Source organism: Cololabis saira, chromosome 2 (assembly GCF_033807715.1).
Source record: "Cololabis saira isolate AMF1-May2022 chromosome 2, fColSai1.1, whole genome shotgun sequence".
Taxonomy (NCBI): Eukaryota; Metazoa; Chordata; class Actinopteri; order Beloniformes; family Belonidae; genus Cololabis; species Cololabis saira.
In genome coordinates this window covers 35,530,358-35,556,692 of record NC_084588.1, presented here as the reverse complement: position 1 = coordinate 35,556,692, position 26,335 = coordinate 35,530,358, and the positions used below count along the sequence as shown (strand labels likewise).

The 26,335-nt window shown below is 39.7% G+C and overlaps 1 protein-coding gene across 1 annotated transcript in view; it reads left to right on the top strand.

Moving 5' to 3' along the window:
- The window catches only part of LOC133463077 (CUB and sushi domain-containing protein 1-like), a 604,241-nt gene that overhangs the window by 550,722 nt on the left and 27,184 nt on the right, over positions 1–26,335 (top strand). The window contains exons 60-65 of the mRNA XM_061744534.1: positions 1,948–2,133; positions 11,799–11,975; positions 13,247–13,426; positions 21,566–21,739; positions 21,862–21,928; positions 25,310–25,416. Of these exons, the coding sequence (XP_061600518.1) occupies positions 1,948–2,133; positions 11,799–11,975; positions 13,247–13,426; positions 21,566–21,739; positions 21,862–21,928; positions 25,310–25,416 (891 nt within the window). The remainder of the gene's footprint in view (positions 1–1,947; positions 2,134–11,798; positions 11,976–13,246; positions 13,427–21,565; positions 21,740–21,861; positions 21,929–25,309; positions 25,417–26,335) is intronic.

Here is a 26,335-nt window from a genome sequence, read left to right as displayed (position 1 = left end):
CTCTGTCCTGCGACGACGCACATTACTTTTCTCATTCAAAAGCGTTACCGTGGCAACGAAAGTGCGCCCGCCCTTCATCTGATTGGTCCATATTTGATAGTTCCTACTCTCTGCCATAACTTTTGAATGGTTTAATATAAAGAGTAGTGGGCGGTGTCATCGGACTCAGTTTTGAGTCCTTGAACATAATTGGTGCAAATTAACCCCGCCCCTTTTTCTGATTGGTCAATATTTAATAGTCCCTATTCTCTGCCATAACTTTTGAACGGGTTGTGGTAAAGACATGTGGGTGGTGTCATCTGACTCGGTTTTGAGTACTTGACCTTCATTGCCTGAATTAGCCCCTTCTTCTGATTGGTCGATTTTTTGATTGTTCCTATTTTCTGCCATAATGGTTTGGCATTGAAAGTCGTGGCTGGTGTCATCCGCTAAATGTCCAGGCCTGAAGAATCTACATACAAGTCATACAAGCGCTTCCACTGCAGCATGCCTGAACGTGCACAAGGGTGCGAGGGCCCGTTCATCGCTGCTTGCAGCTTTAATTGTTGTTGTTATTGTATGACTGTATGTATTTATGTCTTAGATGTTATCTTTTCTGTAATTTTTTCTGTACTTTATGGACCCCAGGAAGATTAGTGGTCGCCAAGGCGGCGGCTAATGGGGATCCATCCAATAAACTAAACTAATAAACCTGGGAACAAGCCCACCTCTGTAACCACTAGGCTACCACTCCCCCCCCCCCCCCCCCCCCTTTGTAAGTCAATTTATGAAACTGCTTTATATTGTCAAAGCATTTCAATTTTTAAAACAGGGTCACTTGGATAAACCTTACTGATCTAAATTTAATTCCCGGTGGTCTGGCATTCCAAGAAAGATGCACAAAATGTAAATTAGCCTTGAACCTGTGGCTCAAATTTGGATTTTGGTATTTTTAATGGGTAATGTCGAAAATGCCTTTGGATGTAATTATAAATAGTTGCAACCAATCAGAGCAATAGAACGCGTGATGTAAAGCTGAAGGGCAAACATAATGGTCCGGACAAGACCAGGTAGAACTCTGTTTACACAGAAGAGGGGCACAGACATTCTGCCAGAGCAAATGGAGTGTGAACTCTTAGTCATCCATTTTCTAGGTGCCTTGTATTTTTCTGTTTATGGCACATTACTTGGCTTAACTTAAGTGTATAAGTAGCGGGTTAGAACAAGAAGGTGAAGGAGTACTGGTTTGCTACACAGGTTGTAAGTGCTGCTCTGCAGGCTTATGCTGATCCCACAACACTAAAACTGATCATTTCCAAACTCAGCATCTACTGTCTCAAAAGCTCAAATGCAATAAGCTCACTCTGCTGGCCTCAAAAGAGAACACTCAGCAGGGCAGAGATCCATCCAGCTGCTGAATACCTCTTTGAGATGCAAGACTGCATTTGGAGCTGTACCATGTTAAAGTCACAAATCCCTACCGATAGATTTTAAGCTGTGACACACTCGGTGCATTTAATGCTATAGCAGTTTGGTATATCCTAATGCACATTTCTATAAACTTTGTACTTTTGGATATGTGTGTGCAACTGTGTCTCATCGCATTTGAAATACTGGGCGGAAAACTTTGATACGATTGTCATAGTACAACTACTTTCTCATATTGGTGGTGTTGATTAGAACATATAACTGTTATTTTTAGGATAGTTGTCCAGCAAGAGGTATTGTGTTGATAAACACTTTTATTTTAGTTACAAAGTTTCCTCACGGTTGTTGAAGAAGTGATGGAAACTTTAACCGTTGTATCTATAATACTGTGTATCGGCTATGCAAATGAAATAATGAAGTGTGTGGTTTCTGTGGCTGCGCGTCATCGTTTGTTACTGCATGGAGGAATTTGGTTGTTTCAGCATTGTGCCCGAGTTGTTGCACTCGGATCCTAAATTAAATGTTTCTTTCTTTTTATAGGTGCTAATGCCGGAATATGTGGAGACCCTGGGATCCCTCCCCATGGTGTCCGATTGGGGGGAGAAGAATTTAAAACCAAGACTCTTCTGCGTTTCAGTTGCGAGGCAGGATATAATCTGATTGGCTCAAGTGAGAGAACCTGCCTTCACAATGGCACTTGGAGCGGCACACAGCCCTTTTGTCAAGGTAGGAAACCTGGCAATGACCATTTCTGTGACTCCTATTGTTTCTTGATAATCCAGGTCTTGAGATCAATAGAAAGTTCTTAAAAACCTCTGGACTGTATCTCACACTTCAAGTATCTTACAGAGCACTTTTACATTTCTGTTCCAGGAGTTGATTTTCTAGTACTGAAAATCAAAACAGTAAGTCGAGTAATATAATGACCCTTTTCTATTTGACTAATGAAATGGAGTCCTCCATAATTTTATACTATGGAGTGTGATTTGACATCATAACAAATTGAAAAATTTGTATTAAAAAAAAAAAAAACATCTTGCATTTAAGTAATAAATAATTATTACCTTTTGATCTCAGCCCTATTTCCATACAGCTCTGTAGCTCAAATTCACAATGCTATAAACTGAGCCAGTCCATGTTTTGTTGAGACCCATAATGTAATTGGCACTGCAAGGACTAGTGCAGAAAATGTAGACTATTCGATTGTTACAAAACAAGCAACCCCAGTGGAAGGGTTATACATATGATATGGGATATGTCAATAATTAAAAATACTTAAAAACTCAACATCGAACATTTTACAAAAAAAAAACACCAGGAAAACCTCCCTTCCAAGGTCTTCGTTTAGCTGTCACAATCAGAGATCAGTGCAACAAAGATGCTACAGGAGGCGGAAACAGGAGAATAGGTCAGAGAGAATCACCTGCGTTACATACCAAGGTGATGCTGCTTATCCGCCTCATCCAGCTGCAATATCAAAATATCTATAAGACTGGATATGCTTAAAAGGTGTCAAAGACAAGCAAAGTAATAAACAGAACTGAACAAGCAGAAAGCAACATAAGGGGCATTCAGGATCCCACAAGTAAATGGGAACTCTAGATGCTGAAACCAAGTCATTAAAAGCCATTAAGTCATTAAAAGCCAAGTACATACAAAGAGTAAGGTAAATCCTGAACAGCCAGCCTGGAAGACCAAAGACAAACTATCAAAACATGCTCAGTTACTAATATACCCATTGCTATAACATCTCGGCCACTGCAGGAAGGCATTAATGTTGTGCTGCATTTGCTCAGGATGGTACATTGCACTAAAGTAGATATTTTATGCAATCTGCTGGATTCCTTAGCTAAGTTGCTTGTTATGAATTGACAATAAATTAACTTTGAATCTGGGCTGTTTTGGAATTAACTATATTAACTGAATTACAATACAAACATTGAGTTGGAATAGTGTTTAGCTGGACCAGACTGTATTTAATTGGACTGTATTGGACTCATGTTCTGTGTAAAGTGTCTTCAGATGACATTTGTTTTGAAATGTCACCATACAAATTAAAGTGAAATTGAATTAATATAAAGACAAAACCTTTTCATAAAGCATAGAGGTTTATCTGCAGTTTATTACTCTTAAATTGTACATTAAGCAGAATGAGGGATGCTTTTGACAAGTGAACGACAAAGCTGCCACCCAGTATGAAACAATAAAGATCCAAAAATACATCTGTGAGAAGGCCCCCAGTGATGAAATGTTACGCCTGAATGTCTCAGGCAGCAGAAACCAAATTAGGAAGATTAGAAAGAGTAGGATCCATCATGGAAGAAAAGCCCCTGATTGACATGCACCACAAGCAGACTGACGGAATGATTCATAATGAGAAGTCCTACCAGTGGCTAGAAAAAGCATGATATGAAAGACGGCATGAATCATGACTGCATGAAAAGTTGGCCCTGAGCATCAGAGCGATAGAGGTCAGGGTCTACTACACCAGACAAGACCCAAGGTGTAGGCTGTGTAAAGATGCCCCCAAGACAATCAAGCACTTATTATGACAACTTGGTGTCAGATGCAGCCAGATACACCATACAAGGAGAGAATAACCAAGTAGCTAGAAGAGTGAGCAGGAACATATGTCCTGAGTTCGTAAGTCAAAATGGGAAAACCCTCTCACCTGGGGATAGCCAGCATAGGCTCTTGTCCACTTCATGGCCCTGAATAGGACTGATATGGATGTAGACAATAAGAATTGATTAATTATATGAAATAATATTTTAAGTAACTGCTAACCTTTTAAAATATCAGGTAATTTTCAATTTACACGCAACATTTTCAAATCCACATAACTTCAAAAATTAACATAGAATTTATAGTTTCACATACATACATTGTGATCTTTATTGCAGTGTTGTTTTTAGCAGCCATTTTGGATTTAGTCTTAGTCTTTTGGACAAAAATGCTTATTAGTTTTAGTCACATTTTAGTCATTTCTATATGTGATAGTTTTAGTCTAGTTTTAGTCGACGAAAACTCAAAAAGGTTTTAGTTAAAAAAAGAAATTCAATTTTCAATTCAATTTTATTTATATATCGTCTATTACAACAGAATTTGTCTCCAGGATCTGTCCAGAGACCCAGAACATGACCTCTGAGCCATTATTACATAAACAATGGCAGGTAAAAACTCCCCTAGTGGGAGAAAAACTTTAAGCCAAACAATGGCAAGGAAAAACTCCCCTTTAGAAGGGAAGAAAGCTGGACCAGGACCAGACTGGGGTGGTCGGGGGGGCAGGCCAGGACATCAGCAAGCACACAGCAGACATCCACACAGGCAGGTGGAAGCAGCAGCGGGATGACCATGGGGGGGCTGCAGGCCAGCACGCAGCTCCTGAAGCTCCGGCCTGCAAAAAAAAAAAAAGATAGAAAGAAAAGATAAAAAATTAAGTATTTTCACCAATATTTACAATAATAAAGGTATATTCTGTTTTAGCCTAAAGCTAGCAGACTATACGTATGATAAAGCTTCACATATAACTCGACCAGTTTAACATATCAACGTGCTGACGGAAACATAAACACACAAAGAGAGGACCACACCGTCATTGAATGTAAACATGGTTAAACATGCTGTTAATTTACAAAAAAAAGCCAAGTGTGCTGTTCATTTAAACACATGGGGAACAGCAACAGGTCTCAAATGTATTGTATAATATATTTTCATCTACGTTTCAGACAGTCACTCAAACATGTGTCAATATGAACTTATTACACTTGCAGCCCGACCAAAATCCCGTCATGTACTACACACAGGCTACCAGTAACACACACATAAACTACTAAATTGATGTCAGCACAACTAAACTTTAGCCTGGGTTAGCAGCACAACCAAGCTAATTTTAGACTGAAGTCAGCAATTGATCATATGAAATTGATCACAAGCCGATTGTCGAGTAACATTGTATGTATATGATATGTTAACAGGACTTGGTGTAACTTACCTTCGAAAAAATATCAGCGTGGTGAGTCTCAGGTGCCGCTTGAGGTTGGTGGGATTCTTTCCACCTAGTTTGTGGCCACATTTATCGCCGTCCCCCTTTGCGCATTCTGTTTTTCTTTCTGCTTGATTATATTGAAAATATGTCCATATATCATCTCGTCGTTTCCGACCACCAAGCCCCTTGCTGCTGCCGTCAAGGTCCATCATACTACCGGACTGTGTGTGTGACTGACGCAGCCGTGTTGCTCAGGTGCTGCTGGCGTCATGCCAGGTGACCAAACAAGGATAGGTTGTAGATATTTTTTAATTTTTGACAGACATGTCAAAGGCAGGCAGAAATGTCATGCATTTTGAACGTCTGACCCACTAACATTTTCGTCTCGTCTAGTCTCGTCTCGTCAACGAAAACTCAAACACGTCTCGTCATGTTCGTTAAGCTCATCACCGTCTCGTTATCGTCATGAAAAAAGGTGCGTCAAGGAAATAATTTCGTCATCGTCATAGTTGACGAAAACAACACTGCTTTATTGTGTTAACAAAGTTGATTATTGTAACTCAACAGAAATGTTATCATCTGACTCATCTGCACCACCGTGGTAATAAGGTGCATCCTCTATTGCAGCAATTTTCAGCTAAACCCTTTAAGCCCCTAGCAATCTAAGTGAAATTAAAGTGAGTCCCTTTAGTGCTGGAGAGTCACTGGAAATCCATGCTGCTTTCTGCATTTCTCTCCCTATTCCCATCCGAAATTTTCTTGCTGAATAAAGTACGCAATGATGCATGTTTGACAATCACTCAAAATACCAGGCTGTTATTGGAAAAGTGAGTCACACATGTTCAGCGTGCACCTTAATATTGTTGTGTGGCTGTGAGACGAAAAAATGAGCACCAGTATGCTCAAGAAGAACAGAGAATCAAACTGATTTAAATTTGCAAAGAAAGCCTTTTGATATGAATTGATATACAAATGTTGCACACATTAAGAAAATCCTTTTACCTTTTTTTCAAGTTTTAAAGTCTTACATATCTGAAAAAATACAACAGATCTTTAGCTTGTTTTATATTAAGTAAATGCAATCTCAAAGCAGACATTTATAACATTACAGTTGCATTATTTGATAAAGATATAGTCTAAATTAGAAACACTGTGGAAAAATAAGTGCGTATTTATTGCCTCCAAGGGAATTAAGAGGGAAAGTAGCAGTGGACACCTATCTTACTGATCAATGTGTCTTAATGAAAACCATCAACAGCAAATGTAACCACCTCTATAAAGACAAGGCATGTTTATTTGTACAGCACATATCATGTACAAGTCAATTATAGGTGCTTTATACAAAAGCTTTTTTTTTTTTTAATGCATTAAAAAGTGAAAGTTTAAAAGCAGAAATTAAAGATAGACAGACATGAGTTAAAAATAATGAAACAAATGAGATGCAAGACATAAAGGTTGTAGTGCATTATGGTGGATTACTGAAATAAAAAGGTGATGAGTTTCAGCAGTTGTAATGCATTCTGGGAGTTTTTTCCACAGGTGAGGACGATAAAACCTGAACGCTGTCTCACCATGACTTGTTCTAACTCTGGGTACAGGAAGTAGGCGTGTACCTGATGACGTGAGGGTTCTGGATGGTTCATGATGGACCAGGAGATCAGAGATTTATAAACCAATAGCAGGATTTTAATATCTATTCTGTGACGGACACAAAGCCAGTGTAAATATCTAGGAAATGGAAGTATATGGTTCACTCTCTTGGTCTCATTGAGGACTCGGGCAGCAGCGTTCTGAACTAACTTCAGCTGTTTGATGGATTTTTTAGAACAGGTTTACAGTAGTCCAGTCTATTAAGTATGGACACGTTTTTCTAAGTTCTGCTGAGACATCAGTCCTTTAATCCGTGATATGTTCTTTAGGTGATAATAGTGACTTCACTACTGTCTTTATGTGGCTGTTAAAATTCAGGTCTGAGTCCAGAACCATTCCCAGATTTCTGGCTTGGCTATTGGTTTTTAGCTTTACTGCTTAAACCCGAGTGCTGACTTTTAATCTTCCTTCCTTGGCCCCAAACACTATTATTTCTGTTTTATCTTATTTAACTGAAGATAATTCTGTCACATTCACACTCTAATATGATCAAGGAATTTGATCAAAGTTTAAATTGGATTAAAGTCTCCTGGCAAGATAGTTATATAGATTTTTGTGTCATCTGCGTAGTTATGATAACATTTAGATGTTAAACAACAGAAGCCCCTAAATTTAACCTTGAGGAACACCAAGTTATTTTTGTTAGCTCTGATTTGTAGTTACCTAAAGATTCAAAATAGTCCCTCTTTTAGATAGGACTCCAACCAGGCAAGTGCTGTGCCAGAAGGTCCGACCCAGTTCTTCAAGTTGTTATTGTCAACCGTGTCGAATGCAGCACTTAGATCCAGTAAGACCAGGACAGAAATATGGCTACTATCCATACTGGAGCAGATGTCATTGAGGACCTTTACTAAAGCTGTCTCAGTGCTGTGATGTGGCCAGAAACCTGACAGCTTTTTCTAGAATTTTACTAAGAAATATTGGCCTATATTTTTCATACGTGACCTGTCTAGCCTGTTCTTTTTTTTTTTTAATTGCTTAATAACAGCTGTTTTTAGGCACTGAGGAAAGATACCTGAAAGCAGAGACGGATTTACAATGTTGAGAAGTTCTAAGGACAAACAATGTGCAACACTCTTAAAAAAAAAAAAAAAAAAGACCCGGTTGGCAGAGTATCAAGGCAGCAAGTGGTGGGATTCAGGTGATGTAGGATGTCACGCAATTTCTTATGAGTGACTGGACAAAATAGTGTCATGGTTTCTCTCAGTGGACACAGAGGCGGTACATATCCTGTATCTGGCATAAGAGCACTGAGTGATTTTCTGAATCTTGTCAGTAAAGAAAAGCAAACTCATTGCAGGCATGGTTGGATAGAAGTTCATGCTCCACTGACTCAGGGGGATTTGTTATCCTGTCAACAGCAGTGCACAAAGTGCATGCATTATTGTTGTTTTTGGCAATGATATCAGAAAAAATATGATTACCTTGCATTCCTCAGCTCTGTATTATATATGCTCAGTCTCCCTTTATAGATGTCATAATGAACTTGTAATTTAATTTTCCGCCACCTGCACTCAGCTTTTCAACACTCACTTTTCTCAACTCTGACCTGTGTAGCATTTCAGCTTTGAGTTCTCTTTTTAGCCATGATCTTCTTCACCTTGGTGGGAGCAATGTCATCAATAATACTACTAATTTAAAAGCAGATGTTTTGGCAGTTGGCTGGTTTAGCGCATCAAGGTGTGTGTTAACACAATGCCATTGAAAAAAGATATCTGCAGCTGTCTTAAAGAAGCAATTGTTTGCTTTTTATCTATGTAGAAGGTTTTTAAAGCAATTTCAAAACAAATTCTACAGCAAGATATTTTTTTAAGTGCGCAAAACTTTCAAGGCAGTTACCAAATTTCCTAGGTGTGGACGTTCCAGCAAGTTTACCCCAAGGTCAGTTTAACTCACAGCCATGCCCAAAGGTGAACATGATTTCAGTGTCACAAGGACAGGTTTATAGGATTCACAGTTAAACTGGCCAGAAACACAAACTGTACAAGAAGAATTTGATAAATCCCTCTGTGATGTCACCCGTAGGTTTCCTGAAGTGTGCTTTCAAAGCACCTTTTTCCTCATACTGCGCCATGCCATGTTGCAAATGAGCAGGCCTGATAGGCCAGCTGGAACATGCTCACCTTATGGCAGTCACAGTTAGCTATTTGAGCTTGGATGGCTGAGCCAGGCTATGATGTAGAAATTATTAGATGGATGGCTGGAGTTAAGGTTCACAAAATTACGTCTGTACAAACCACAAGATTTATGTGACAATATCCTTTGGAAAGATGAGACCAAGGTGGAAAAGTGTTTATCTTTAATGCAAGCACTATTTTTACTGAAATCTAAACACACTATAGGTTGAATAGGTTATTTCATTCTTCTATAATACAATATAATTTGAAAAGATACATAGGCTACCCGCAAAAGGATACAAAAGAAAAGATGCATACAGTTTCAGCTGTGAACTCCAGCCTTCTTCAAAGGATTGTCCAACTGATGTGTCATTTATCAGCTGACCACTGGAGCAGGAGTTTGACCAGGCCCCCAGACTGGATTGCCCCTCCCCAATTTGCTTTATTTACTGAGTTCATCTTAGTTTAGTCTGTTGCATGACATGTCAAGCTAGGAGGAGAAGGTACAGCTTTGTCAAGCCAGATGTAACTAGTCCTGGCACGTGCATGTTCTCAACTTTCTTAAGCAGACTGCAAGATCAGTGACACATTTACTTATGTAGAAATGGAGAGGACGTGCCTCACTTACGTTTCATAGAGGGAGCAACAGCTTGTAATAGAAATGCATGCGAAGGTCAAACATTCCTCCCACAGCCCAAGAACATGATTCTCCGGTTGACTAGTGATTCTAAATTGTCCATAAAAGTGAGTGTGATGTGTGTGGTTGTCTACATGTGGCCCTGCAATGGAGTGGTTACCTGTCCACAGCGTACCCTTGCCTTTTGCCTGAAGAGAGCTGGGATAGGAGCAGATCCCGTGATCCTCCATTCGAATAAGCAGCCATAGATAATGGATGGATGGATGGTTAAAAAAAAAGTATTCTCAGCCCTAAAAACCTTAATGCTGAAATGTTTATGTTTACAGTGGTCTAAGATGTGAATTTCCTTCATGCTGTAATCACTTTCATTTGATTGTGTCCTTTCAGAAAATATGTGTATGTATGTATGTATGTATGTATGTATGTATGTATGTATGTATGTATGTATGTATGTATGTATGTATGTATGTATGTATGTATGTATGTATGTATGTATGTATGTATGTATGTATGTATGTATGTATGTATGTATGTATGTATGTATGTATGTATGTATGTTATATATATATATATATATATACATATACATATATATATATATATATATATATATATATATATATATATTCTCAAAACTGTTTTCCAGCTAGCTGTACCTGTTGTCAAACTGTACCTGTCGTGTTGTTGTTTGAGATTGTATTATAGACAAGCTCTGAATTTTCTTTTTTCAGGTTTGAGTTGTGGTTTATTTAAGACAGACTGTAAAACTCACACAGAAACCTGTTCCTCAATTTATTGATAAAAAAAAGCAACTCACCTTGGAGATGTGCAATATTTCTCCTTTTTCAGTGTCTATGTTTGTGTGACGCTAATTATTTATGTCTGCCTATAGTTATTTTCATTAGGCTAATAGTGGTTAAAAAGCTGATTCAGAAAGGGTGAGACATCTATCACTGCAAAAAAAAAAAAAAAATCCATATACACTCCATTCCAGGCAAGAACATGCACATCTGCAGGCTGCTGCTACACCACATACCTTAACACTTTCAGATAAAAACAGCAAGATGCAGTCCTGGACTGAGCTTTTAGGCGTTCTGATTAATGAATCTCGTCAATAGATGTCTGATTGTTTAAGGCTGTCAGCTGTCATGATCCTATTAGTGAGATGTGCTGTGGCCGGTTGCTAATTCCTAGTGGTTGTGTTAGTGTGCTGTGCCAGCAAACTGAAGATCGATAGATATCCAGCATAGACCTTTTCTTCATGCAATAAAGTGCTCTCTCCTGACACTTTTGTTTCACGATCTTATCAGACTAGTTGTAAACAAAAACCAATGAAAGCTTTTGACATTTGCATAAAACTAATCTGAACATATACAATAATAGAATCTGACTCATTTCACATGGCAAAGGGGAAAAGTGTAATTATGGTAATGACAAGAACAAGGGGTTTTATGACATCTCAACCTTGAGACTTTGTTTTCCCCAATACAAAACAAGACGGACATGGTCCACAAGTACTGGTGAATTAGCTCAACAGCCCTGCTTTAAAAAATGTTCCTGTTGTGTCTATTTTATAAATGTAAGTCGCTTACTCTTTGGCAGACTGAGGGGCTTATTTTTGAAAAATTGGCAGATACAGTAAATACCTGGCCTCTGTGCATTTTTAGGCTTTGCCCTGTGGCACCTTGGCACACACCTTGGCACACACAGTTGATGCTGTACATGTATTGGCAGGATTCTGTTAGCCTTGAGCATACAACTGTAACGCTGATCATCTGCCACTCAGTGCTGGGAGTCAGTCCAACAACCTTTAGTCATTAATTACCCCTCACTAACTTAAAGACGTATTTTATGTTATTTCCAACTGACTCCAGTGATAATCTCATTATTGCAGCCCACTGCTGAATAGCCCTGAGTGACAGGAAGACACAATTTCTCGCAGACATTGTGATATTTTCTATAGCTAACCACCACTGATTGATATTTTCTCAAATCTCAGCTGTATCCTGTGGAAACCCGGGAACCCCAGCACATGGCAGAATTGTCTTCAGTGATGGCATCACATTCGGCAACTCGGTGGCTTACTCTTGCTGGGAAGGCTTTAAAACATCAGGCCTGACAACGAGACACTGCACAACAAATGGGACATGGACTGGACAACCCCCAGATTGCACTGGTAGGAGAACTTTAATTTGATCATCATTGTCATAAACCGGCACATTTGCAGAAAAACAAGGTCAATGGCCAGTGAGAGGAATAAAGCCGGGCATACACTGTGCGATTATCGGCTCGTTTTGAGCCGATTTTCCAGTCGTGCAACCTTTTTTTGATCAGGCCCGATTTTGACCCAATCGTTGGTCGTGCCTCGTGCAGTATACGTGGGGTAACGACGAGAGATTAACACCTCACGACGAGCTCCCGATCACAAATTGTGAGGTCGCAAGAAAATCAAGCGTGTTTGAAATCCTGGTCGCTCCTCGTGAAGGAATCGCACAGTTGAAGCAGCTGCGACCCGATTTGCCTCATCCTTTCGCAGAGAGCATGCGCAATATCTGATGTCACGTCAAAAAACTATTATTTGTAGTTTAAGTGTTGCAAATTCACATTACAAATCATGTTTTAATAGCAAAAAAAGACTGCATATCCACGTACGGTGCGGGTCGCCGCGTACCCTACGTCGTAAGCTTTGCGTTGGTGTAACGCGGAACCATAAATCAGCCTTTAGTGTGTGCGCTGTCTGCTGTTCAGAACACCTCTTTTTTCTCTTCTCATTCACTGGGACGCCGGGTTCCTCCGCCGAGACACTTTTGCTGTATGCATTCTTTGTTGTGTCTAAAAATGATGCGCAGTGCCCGCCCAATCAGAAACGGTACAGATATTTGGGGATTTTTTTAATATATATTTATATTAAAAAACAATAATAATAAAAAAATAAAGGATCCCCATAACCTTTGATCGGGTGGGCAGGACACACGTTTGGGTGGACACAGCCCACCCCTGCCCCAAAACCGGCCTGGAGTTCCAGTACACAGAGGTCCGACGGGAGGATTATGATCGTATAGTGTGAGCAGACGGGTCGCATCCGAGCATCGGCTTGTACAGTGTGAGACCATAAATCGTGGGCTGTGAACTTTTGAACTCCGCGATCTAGTCGTGCAGTGTGAGATGGGGCAGTCTCAAACGATTTAAAATATCGCACAGTGTATGCCCAGCTTAAGGGGTTTTGCTTCAGGAAAGGTATAAAGCAGATAGATAGATAGATAGATAGATAGATAGATAGATAGATAGATAGATAGATAGATAGATAGATAGATAGATAGATAGATAGATAGATAGATAGATAGATAGATAGATAGATAGATAGATAGATAAAATTAGTCTGTGCAAACATGGAACTTCACTTCTGTGATACTTTTGCTGAAACAATATTTCTCTTACTTCTTTTAGTGATCAGTTGTGGAGACCCTGGGTCTGTAGCTAATGGGATCTACGTAGGCAGTGAGTTTACCTTCAACCATACAGTGATGTACCGCTGTAACCCTGGTCATCTGATGGAACCACCTGGACACAGTGTTCTGCGCTGCACTAAAGACGGAACCTGGAACCAAACCAAGCCCAGCTGTAAAGGTATGAAAAATGAACACTCTGAAAGTAATTGCTTCTGTAGTAGTACTGCATAAGAGCTTCAACTTTTGAATTAATAGGCACTGTAAAGATGGATCCAAAGGTCAGTCCAGTGTAGACTTGGATCACATTTGCCTTTTCAAATATGCACTGCACAGCATAGAAGATTGCAGAGTGCTGCCTGGGTAGAGCACACAGGCAACAAGGTATAATGCAGAAAGTATGTGTTACAAGGAGCGTGAATAGTGACTTGTCCATAATAATGCCCATCAGACTTGCATGTATTTAGGAATATCAGCAATATTGCCAAATGAGTAGAAAGAGATGAAAATGAATAAAAGAATGTAAGGCAACCGCCATTGTCAGAACACACACTCCCTTAACATGGATTCTCGAAACCTGCTCTATTCATATATGGGCCCATTTGGTTATTTTCCAGATCTATTACTAGGGACTTGGCAATGCAAGTCCTGCATTTGCATTTGAAAAGCAGTCTTACATGCAGCTGACTGGAAAATGTTTAAAAGAAATGTTGAAACTTTAGTGCATATGACAAAATGTCTTATGGGGACCCAGATAGCTCAGTGGGTTGAGCGGGTACGCCATAACCAGAGGCTATCGCCCTCGTGCAGGTGGCCCTCTCTCTACCAGTTTCCTGTCAAGCTACTTTCAAAATAGAGGGCACTAGTGCGAAAAAAAAAATCTTTAAAAAAAGAAATGAATGTCTTATGAAAAGTGTTGAGTCTGGGGTTGTTAACATTTTCACTGAGCGGTTAACAGTTGACAGTTTAAAAAGTAAGATAGGGATACCAATCACATGAACATCCCTTGTATTTGTTTCATTTTAAATAATCTTAATTGTAAACAAAATCAAAATTATACATGGATATATCTTTGCATACCAATAAACAGCCTAGATTAGATTAATTAATCAAATCCTACCTACCACACTTTCTCTGACCCCCAACCCCCCGATTTTCTATCACTTATGTGGGACTGAATCATGGCAGCAACAGCATGAGCAGTGATCCACAGATCTGTCTCTTCCCAGAAACCTTCTCTAGCTCTACCAAGGCACTCCCAAGTCAATTGAGAGATATAATCTCTCCACTGAGTCCTGGGTCTACCCCGAGGCCTCTTTCCAGTGAGTTATGTCTGAAACACCTAACCTGGAAGGTATCCAGCAGGCATCCTGACCAGATGCTTAAACCACCTCAACTGGCTCCCTTAGATGTGGAATAGTCTCTCAGCTCTGAGTTCCCAAGTGAATGAGAGCTTCCCCTTTTTGTTTGGCACGTAAGCTTTGTAATATTCTTCTCTTTAATAATTCATGAGACCGAACTGGACTGAAGAGAAAGTTGCTAATTGTCGGCATCACAGAAATCTATGAAAAATGCAGTTAATGGTGGCAAAAGATAGCTCTAATTTCCTGGGCTGTGAAATTGCTGAAAAAAGCTCCACAAAACAAAATAAGAAAACAAAAAAAGTAAACAAAGTAAGAAAAATTGTCATGTGATAGAAACCAACTTAAAATTATACAGTGATTTAGACAATGTATTAGAACAGGAAATGAGGACAAACCAGCATTAACATATCTCTTCACAATATTACATTTAGATTAGGGTTTAATTTCCGAAAACCTGTTCTTCCATAAACTTGAGAGGAAATTTAAAAAATGCATTGAAATAAAAAGTGTGAGAACTATACATCAACTCATACTTTAGAGTTTAGACTATGATACTTAACAAGAGTAAAAGGGGATGTTTCCTGGGATCCTCCCTGCCGTCTCTTCCCACAAACAGAAAAGCTCCTGCTGGTTCCCTCAGTTGCAGAGACTTTGAACTGACATGAAAAAGAAAGAAGAAAAAAAAAAAAAAAGCAGACACAGAGGCTACTGAGTTGGAACCAAAGAGAGATGCAGAGGGAAAAGAAGATACTGTAAGTGATAGAGACTGAAATAGGCACAGGAAATTGAAAAATGGAAATTATAAGTGTAAAAGAAGAATGAGAACACAGAGGTAAGAAATGGTTTCAAGCTCTGTTTATGTTTCTTTTTTATATGTACCCCCTGTTTCTTTTTCCTTCTCACTTTTTTCCTACACTTTAGTTTGCACTTTGATTTTGTTCAGTTCTTCTCTTTTAGGACAGCAGCTTTTTCACCCGTGAGTTGTTACCTATCAAACTGCAACTTTAAAGGCAAAATTAATCAAGTGAGATATAGAAAGAAGGGCGAGTTGACTAAGCAAAGCAACTAAAAAGGAGATGAGTGTGAAAAGAACAGAAAGAAGGATCAGCAATGTTAGACAGAAAAGGAGGGAAAATCAAAGGCCTGAAGTGGTGCAGGGGGAAAATAAAGAACAAAGAGTGGTGGAAAAACACAACAGCACATCCTGAGTAATGGAGAGATTAAGAGAGGAGGAAAATGGTAGTTTGAAAAGTAGAGATTGAGGCACGTGAATGAAAAGGAAAAGGGGAAATGTGATGAGCCATCTGTGAGCACATTAAGAAAGCAAAAGACAAGCAGGGTAGACAGGGAGTGAATGATGGGAGAAACAAAGAGAGGCAAATCAATACCTGAGCCCAAAAACTATTAATACACAGTTTTAAAAAAAAAAAGAAAAGAAAAAAGGATTAAGTCCATCAAATGAGTTGGCTGGATGAATTGTGCCAAGTGAGATGCCTTAGACAAAAGGAGGAGAGGACTGGCAGTAATAATGTGACAAAGGAGAGAAAAGTTATATGAACAACAAAAGAGGACAGGAACTAGGACAGGAGGATTAAAATCCAAAAGATTAAAAAAAAAAGTATGGAGGCAGAAAGAAGACAGAAGACCGGTATTAAAAAAAAAAGAATGGCGAATGGAGTCATTAGAGGAAAGAAGAGTGGTTGGGGAAAGGCAAAGAAGTCAGTGACCACAATGAGCAGCAAAGGTACATTAAACAAGATGTAATGAGAGTTACTTGTCTTCCTGTGGGTTATAAAGTCACATCGTTCTACACAAAATAAGGGAAAAATACAAAAAGGCAATAAGAGTTCAGAAGCCTTCAATTACAGGAGTGCTTCTCGGGCATCAGAGACCTGCAAAAATACTGTTATTGTATATTGAAATCTGGATTTTTTTTTCTTTTCTTTTCTTTTTTTAAGACAGCTGGAGCTTGTTCTATAGCAACACAGTTGTTTTTTATGGAGAAGACGACACCCATACAGTGATTAATTTGAAACCCTGTTAGCTCCTGGCTTGGCACCAGCAATTGTTCCAGGAGACACAGAGCAATAAAATGATGAATTGAATGCTTTGCAGAACTGGCATTTACTTGTGTGCAGGTGTGTGGATTTCTTTATGAGACTAACAACAAGCAGAGCACATTGTGCAGTTGTGAATGAATTATATGGAAAGATCTGGAGTTATGTGCTGTTGGCTTTGATGCTCGCTTGTCCCCTGCCTCCCTTCTCCTGCTCAGTGCAGTCTCATGGTGCGAGACTTCAGGTAAAATCCTCCATGCATTGTGGAGTGTTCTTATTTTAACATCATTGGTTTCCATCTCCTCATTACTTGCAGAGTATACATGTTGATGGCTCTTACTTTGTTCTTCCTGTTCAGCTGGTTCTTCAGGATATGCCTTAGACTGATTTGCTGCCTCTTTATAATTAGCTTGTGGGATGCTAAAGTATGTTGAATCTGCTGTGATGCATTCTTATACCTTCAGTTGTGACTGCTTTACTTCTTTTTGACACCACTCAAGCTCAGTTCTCTATTAGAAAGACATTCCATTGTCACTGTTTACATTCTGGTATGGTGGATCAGTGAGTCGGTGTGGGTGCAGGTATGTCATCCATTTAGAGGAGGTGGCTGATTATTGATGTGTTTGCACACTTTGCAATGATCTGGCTTTGGTAGTGAGTGTTGTTAGTCTTTGCATGTTAAAGTATGTTATATTTCTCTGTAAGTCGTTTCTTTATTGCAGCTCTCTGTTTTTTCTAATTGATGGCTTCTCTCCATGCCTTAATCTTAGCTTTCAACCTTTTTCATGGGAGATACTGCTTCCTATAGCCTCTGGTGTTAATCTTGTAAGCAAGCATCTGTATGATTGTTGCAGCTGGTGGTTTAAGTGATGGTTCCTGTAGGAAAGGGATGCAGCAGGGAATTCATATCTTCTAACAGACTTTCAGAAGCTTCTTTATCGCTGAGCCTTGGGAAAGAGTCACAGAGTCATGTCAGCTGTCCTCTTGTTAATGTCAGTAGGACTTGTTATTGAAACTTGGAACCCAATCTTAGAGTGAAGAAGATGATATACCCCCTGACCTGTTCTATTGCTTCCCACTTCTTGCATCATTGTTGTGCTTTTATTTTTATCACAACAGGATAAAACAAAACAACATGAAGGCACAGCAGGACAGGACAAGTGAAAACATGAATACAGAGACACAAGTTGGAGGGATGTGTTGGATCTCTCAATGGAGAAAAACTATTCTGAAAATGTATAGTGTAATAATAATGATGGATGGATGGATGGATGGATGGATGGATGGATGGATGGATGGATGGATGGATGACATCTCCCTTCCTTCGCTTAAAGGAGCTTGAGGCCGGATTGTGGCAGGATTTATTATGAAAAAAATCTGTATACATTTTAAGTTTTCTAGTAATAATGTCAGATGAAGCGTTCCAAACCCAAAAGAATGAGCCCTCTAGTGTATCTCTCCTTTGCCTTGAACAGGCTGTGTGCTGCAAAATGTGCTGCAATTCGGTCCCGAATTTCCCGCGCTGGGCTGCGGATGTGACGTCACATGACGCTGCATGCACGTTCTCCCCGTTCTCCCGTGCCGGCTTCACTGTTGGCTGCAGTACCCCCAACGGCCGTCATGGTGAAGGGTGGCGCTAGAGAGTCTCATTTCTTAAAAGGAGCCTCAAGCTCTTTTAAAGGTATTGTGACATCATTTTTAACATGCTTTTAACACTATTAAAAGTCTTGGCCAACATCCCTCAAATGTGTCTAAAAGAGTGTAACAAGAAAAACTTCACTCTAGTACTCTATTCCTGGCTTTTTATTACAGTGTTTTTTTGCGCCGTGAAAAATGCTTCCTTTCCCCCCTTTACTGTCAATCATTGCTCCGCTCCTCCTCCAAACCTCCTCCTCCTCCAGCCATACGCTCACAGCGGCGTCGGAGAGTTGAGCCTTTAAGCCGGGAGCGACAGGCGAAGCATGCACGGAAAAGCAGGAGGGCGAACCACAGCAAACAATCATAAAAATAAAGGCATGCAAGCAGCACTGTCCCCTCATCTTAAGTCCAGTCAGTGGCCGCGGGTCTTCTTAGCAGTTTTCCTCCGGTGATTAGAACAAAAGCGGCTCTAAACAGCTCCGTGTTAAGCCTCATTTATGGTTCCGCGTTAAATCGACGCAGAGCCTACGCCGTAGGGTTCAGCGTACGGTGCGCGTCGCCGCGTAAACCTACGCCGTAGTCTCTGCGTCGGTGTAACGCGGAACCATAAATCAGCCTTTATGGTGCGCTGGAGAGGAGAGGAGACAGGGAGCTGGGTGGAGGGGGCGGTGATTTAGCAGATCGTTACGTAACGATCCACCACCAAACCACATGCGCCGTTTTTGCATAGTTATGCGGAAAATCCCAGAAAGCACACAATACACTGAATGTTAAAAGTTTGTTGTTTTTTGGGTGTAATTGATGTCAAGACACCCAACAAAACACAAAAAATCAAGAAAAATGTGTTTTTCATGTCACAATCCCTTTAACAAATGCAATAACAAATGACAGAATCCATGTGTCCCAAACATCTTGAAACTGGACTCATCAGACCAGTGGACAGATTCTCAAAACTCATCCCTATGTTTAAGAAGTTCACAAGCAAACTTCTGCCTAGCTTTGACGTGTTGGCATATGAGAAGTGGAGCAAGGGCGATTACCTAAAATGTCACAATGAAAACCCCTCACAACACTCTGCTGATAACTGTCATCATTTTGATCTCCAAAATTTTTGTTATTTTTCTTTCTAGTCAATGTCCAAGTTTGTTTTTCACAGAATTTAATGCAACACTTAGCTGCTGTTCATGCAGTCAAACACTTAGAAATGACAGTAAAGCCTTCTCTGTTCAGCTTAGCACCCATTATGTTCAGTTTAATGTTTTTTAACCTTTGATATCACTTCTTGAGAGGAGTCAATCAAGTGCTGAAATACCATGAGCCCTGCTCATGAACTTCTTTAAATAAGGTTCAAATGCTGATTGATTGCACACATGAGTTGTGTAAGCTCATGGATTGGTTTAGTGTGGTTTGAATGCAAAAATAACTTGGATATTTAAAATTTGGGATATCTCAATTTTCACTTCATTTTGTATCAGAAAACGTAATTATTTATTTAACACTCAAAACTAAAACAAAAAGGTACCCTACAACGAGCAATAGTGTAGTGTACTTGTGTGTCATTGAGCTCAAACACAGTGTGTATGTTGTGTCGCCATTTCTCTGTACGCATGTGTGCACTGTATATCATCATAGCAGAGTGAATGGAGCATGATACCATCTGTCTCCTAGTTGGACTAGAATTACAGCGACTTTATTAGATGTTTGAAGCCATGCAGATGGTTATCATTATCTTAGGGAATTAGTTACATGCACACGCAGAGATGTTTATCGTGTGATGAAGTTATCTACACAGACATCCTTACACGTAAAGAACTCTGCAAGAGTGAGCACACGTCCTCAACAACTTCATCATACATAAGCAGTACGGTATTAAATGATGCCACATTAAATCCTCGATGCTTTTTTATGTATACTACATTTTTTGAATTTTGAACATTTTTATGCCAGTTATGTGCACTGGCAGTCACAAAAGTAACATTGCTTTTTTCAGAATCACAACATAATTATCAGGTATACTGTATGGAAAATAAAAGATGGCTATCATCTGGATTCAAATGTTGATTAAAAGTAAAATATGGTTGTATATCCACGTTACAATTAAAAGTAAATATTGTATATTTTTTCAATCTAACCAAAACCTTGCATTTGTATCAATTTACCAGGCACAGCTGTTATTAGTTTGTGGACTGGGGGACTAATATGCTTAGGTAACAGCATGAGAGAATGTTTACTGGATCAAGAGTCATCACATCTGCAGCTCACTGAATCAAAAGGATTTTGGAAAGCTCAAAAAGTAACCTAAGTGAGTTTAAATACTTCTCAGTGTACATCAAAATAGTAATTGTAGAAATGGAGAAAACGTATTACAATTTTAATGTGACTACTCATCTAAGTTAAGTTCATGCCAAAGGATAATGTCATGCTGAGACACTGGGTGACGCATCACTGGTGCCCTAGCTCAAAATGACAAACAAATAAAATCTCCATCTTGAAGCAATATAGTTAGACAACAAAACAAAAGACGTTTGACTTCCAAAGAGCTTTACTGAGATAACGCAGCAATAAAATTATTAATTTCACTAAAAGCTCTACATTTTTCAAGGTTAATCTTAAATGATGTTGTCTTTAAACTTGGTGTGAGTGTTGTGTGTTTTGTGCTCTGTGAGCAAGTGGACACCTGAATTTCCACTTGGGGATGAAAAAAATCTGTATTTCTTTCTATCTGGAATGTTTTTAGAAGAAATGCAAAACTCAATATGTTCTTCAGAAGTCTTGATCCGTATCCACCAGTCATTTCCTAAATATTTGAGCTTAGTCATCTCCTGCTTTTAGCAGTAAGCTTCTATGTGTTGACTGTGATCACAGCTTTCTGCAGCTTCATTGATCCAATGCCCTGTTAAATGCCCAAAGATCAATTTTGTTGTAAATTGGCACTAAAGAAATGTACTAAACTGAACTCAAGCTGAACTTAACCGATGAAGCCTGCCTTTCTCCTACCGTCTTTCCGTATCTATTTTTTTTCTCTCAACCTGTCTAATTTGAGTACTACTGGATCTACGGTTCCTGCTGGATCACACACTGCCTGATTCAAAGTTGTGAAAGCTAAAAAAAACGCGTTCACATTTATGAACAGGTCACAAGGCTTGTCATCACCAAAAGCTGTCTAGGTGGCCTTTGTTTGTCCTCCTGTATGAGTCGATTTAAGTGGAATATGTGTGTTATCAGTAGCTGAAATTTTACATTTTCTGTTCTTTTTTTCAGTGATCCAGTGCGGACCTCCCCCTCAAGTGCTTTATGGGAAAGTGGAAGGCACCGATCACTACTGGGGATCGAGTGTTACCTACAGTTGTTTCCATGGTTATCAGATGTCCATTCCTGCTGTGTTAACCTGTGAGGGGAATGGGACTTGGTCAGGGGATGTCCCACAGTGTTTACGTAAGTTATCACCTCCATGAACTGCTTTATACAAAGTTAAGTTCAACCAATTTACAAAGCTGTCTGTGAACTCAAGAGTTTATACTTTGGTAGTGCTAACTGTCACCATTGTGTTTTTCAAGCTGCCTTATGTGGTGATCCTGGCTCTCCTGGAGGAGGATTCAGAGAAGGGAACATCTTTTCATACAGGTCAGTGGTTAGATGAATTGGTCCGGCTGCTTTTGTGACAATTTTAGTGTTTCCTTGACTGTTTATTAATTTACTTGTGACAAAAACCCACACCTGGTGGTGTGTGCTTGTATGGGTTGTGAAACCACTAGGGCTGCTGCTATCGAATATTTTAGTAATCGAGTATTCTACTGAAAATTCCATTGATTAATCGAGTAATCGGATAAAACATATTTTTGTTTAGTTAAAGAGCAATTATAGATATACATAAGATGTTTGATGTTAATTGACTTTACTAAGACTAAATTATATAATACAGTAGGTTCATGGATGTGAATTTAAAAACCCTGAAGTTACACTAGTTGACCAAGTTCCCTGCCAGTGCCTTCACTCAAAAAACTAAGGATCTTACCAAGAAGTTTTCTTATTTCTAACCTAAAAATGCCATTACACCTGATAACACACATCACTTAAAAGGTTAGGTGTTTTTCCCAAGTGTTTCAATTGAACTTTCATTTGTGTCAAGCAAATGTTAAGTTCTAGTTAAGTTTTAAGTTAAAGTCTTAATAAGATTTTGAGTTTTGGCAGTGTTCAAAATAAAATTCTGAGACCTGCTGTATTGGAGCACATTAGGCACCAGTGCTACTTGATGTTTTATCCATCAATGACTACAGAGCTAAAATTGAAAACTACCCAGTTAGCTTTATTACGTTTTTATTTTTCACCCTCATCACTCTACAGCTCTGTGTTTTTACAGATTAAATGCTTTAGCCACGCATCGACAGTAGTCATAATTAATAGAAACATAGCCCTCCACAGGGCTAACGTTATGTTAGCAAGGTACCGTAACTTTAATCTCATTAATTAGCGCTACATTAACTTAATTGTACCTTGTCTCGGGTGACGGTCCTCCGCTCTCGGAGTAAACAGGGTGTTCGGTGGAGATGCTGCAGCATTGAGGACGTACTGTTGTGGTATGAAGCGCTGTCTTACAGTGAAGACATGCAACAGTGTTTGCCTTGGTGTCCAGCTGGAAATGCTCCCACACTTGAATTGACATTTTCTGCCTTTTCTTTTAGTTAAAACCAAACATATCCGCCGCCTCTTTCTTCTACCTTTACGTGCGTGGCGTCAGCGCGTTGTGCCGCATTAAACGTAGTCCGGGTGAAACACCCTGCTTTGAGCTGGCAAAATTAAACGATTCCTCGAGGCAGAGAAAATTTCTCGATCATTTTTTGTAATCGAATTACTCAAATTATTCGAGGAATCGTTTCAGCCCTAGAAACCACCTCAGGAAATGCTGGTTATTACACCTATCAAAAGGAGTAAGGCTTGGACCTGAACGCAGACAGTAGACTGGAGTCAGACGGATGAGGAATATAACAGACTTTAAAGGAGACCTATTATGGCATTTAATGTATATTTTAAACAGGCCTTGAATGTCTTAAAAACAATCAAAAGCTTGTTTTTTCTACATAAATCAGAAATTCAGCCTCTGGGCCATGTTTTCATTTTTACCGCTTCTAACCTCCTTCTCTATGAGGGATTCTGAGGGGCGGGTAATGAAAATGAGGCTCTGCGCTGATTGGCTGCCTGAATGACGTGTAGCAGGAACAAAGCCTCGCTCTGGCAGAAGAGCTGGCTGCGTACACAAAGCGTGTCCCATGCGAGCGAGCTTCTGCAACAAAATCAATTCCATTGCTTTATTTTCTATTGAACTGTCCTAACTGACCGCAAGTTTAACGGTTTCAGTGTGGACAGAGAGCGACCGATGTCACACAGCTCGACGCGATAGTCGGACGCTCGCATGCAGTTACACGGTGTAAACGGATCTTAAAGCCTGAATTACGGTTCTGCGTTACACCAACGCGTACCCTACGCCGTAGGCTCTGCGTTGGTGTAACGCGGAACCATAAATCAGCCTTTAGTTCCCTGAAGAAGGAACGGGTCACCTCGTCTTCACACTAATTCACACAGGAAGATTTAATTGAATTCTAAACAGGTACACCACAGTTTTTTACTCCGATTCCTCATCATTTCATTTCTTATGTTACAAGACAAATGAATCATGTTAACTGTAAAGAAATCACAACACTGAATGTTCACAAATGACAACTTTATTGTTAAAAAAATAAAAATAAAATAACATAAGTTATATATAAATAACATTTATGCACTATTACTGGCTCAAGGAAGGGCCGTCTTCTCAAGGTGTCGTTGAACAGCTTCAGGTGCATTGCTCGGAAGATCTGAAACCAGGCAGAAAAAAAATGTATTACTAATAGAGCTCCGGTGTTGCCTAACGAGTGAGTGGCTCCGTTAGGTAACACTGGAGCCACCGGAGCTACTCACCGGTCCGGTCCGGTGAGCAGCTCCGGTGCTCCGGAGCTAAGCTAAATACTTAGCCCATGCAAAGATCATACTTGTAGACCAATATAAATAACATAAAAAATTTATGTCACTTACCGCTGACTCGTGTGCAGTTCCCGGGTCCATACTGTTGGTACTGATCCTTTTATGAGGGTAAGTGTCGATGCAAAACCTAATTTTTGCTGTCCCACATTATTGGAACAGCCACACGATTCCCCGCTTCGTAACAATGGCGGACGCTCCGGCCGGCGGAGTTAGTTGTGGGCGTGGTTTCACGCAGCGGAGGCCAACCTATGGAAATCGCTCCCGTCGTGACTCACGACGAGAGCAGAATCTGAACGGCTCGTAAAAGTCACATGACACTGGATGGCTCATCCGGGCGGCTGTACAGACACTGCAGAATTTGGTTGCTTTCCTCCTTCTCTGTGTTGGCAGGGTGAGGGGAGACCACTTTATATATGTTAAAGCAAGAAAAAACGTGTTTTTCATAATAGGTCCCCTTTAATGTTTTCAAGGAACAAACCAAAGGTGCTATTGAGTTGGAAAACACAATACTAATATGTATCATTATATAATTGAGGACAGAAACACAATCTGGTAGCAAGGTTTGCCATGATCCAACACAGAACAAGAAAAGTGATGGTGCTTATATACAGAGGTAGGTGTTGACTAGTAACTAAAACCTGGTGTGTTGTAGGGCTAAGAGTCAAATTCACTGAAATATATGAAGGTACAAACTCCACAAATTAATGTAAGAAGCCACTAGAATGCAAATCAAAGTATGCATATCAAAACAACCGGGTAAACACTATGACATATCCTAAATCCAGAACCAAAGTCAACTCAGAAACTAAAAGGAAAGAGAGAAAGACCAATACATACACAATGAAAACGATTAACAAATGATGTGCAGATAAAATCTGGCAAAAATTGGTTATGGGATTTTTAGGTGGAATGATGTAAGTGGGAATCATTCCAAGGACAAAATGCCTTTTTTTCTGTGAGTGATTAAATATTTGTTTTTCTATGTAGGTCCGAGGTCAGGTTCTACTGCCATGCCCCTTACATGCTGGTGGGCTCTTCTTCCAGAGTCTGTCAAGCAGATGGGATTTGGAGTGGCCAACAACCAGCTTGTATAGGTAAAAGAAAAGAACACAAATTACTTGTTGTCTTCCTAAACCCATGCAATTGCAGCAAGATGTGAGAGGCCTGTCATATTCATCATCACTTCAACTATGAGAGAAAGAATGGGGGGAAATAATCCAGGAAATCACATTGTAGGATGTTAATGGATTTAATTGGTAAACTCCACGGCAAAATAAGCAAGATTTCTGGCTTTCACAGACCTGTAACTTCTTCTTTAAAAGGCTCCTCTGTCCTCCACTCGTTACCTGTATTAATGGCACCTGTTTTAACTGGTTATCAGTATAAAAGACACCTGTCCACAACCTCAAACAGTCACACTCCAAACTCCACTATGGCCAAGACCAAAGAGCTGTCAAAGGACGTGAAAAACAAAATTGTAGACCTGCACCAGGCTGGGAAGACTGAATCTGCAATAGGTAGCAGCTTGGTGTGAAGAAATCAGCTGTGGGAGCAATTATTAGAAAATGGAAGACATACAAGACCCCTCACCCCGTGGGGTAAACATGATCACAAGAACGGTGATTAAAAATCCCAGAACCACACGGGGGACCTAGTGAATGACCTAGCCAATCTCCAGATCTCAACCCCATAGAAAATCTTGCTCTACTAGGAACAGTGTGTGAAAACCTTGTGAAGACTTTCAGAAAATATTTCATAGTTGAGATATACCTGTGATGAAAATGACAGGCTTTTTTTTATCTTTTTAAGTGTAGGCGGGTGCAGATATGAAAAAAAAGCACCTTACCCCAAAAAAATTGCAACAAAAGGTTTTTCAACAGTTTTCTGTAGCATTAGGTGTCCTTAATAACATACTAAAAGTCTGCCAAAGTCTGACCACTAGAAAGGTGTCATTTTCAAGATGGCGTCCCAGATGGTCAAAATCACCCTAAAATGTGTATAGCTCCTTTATTA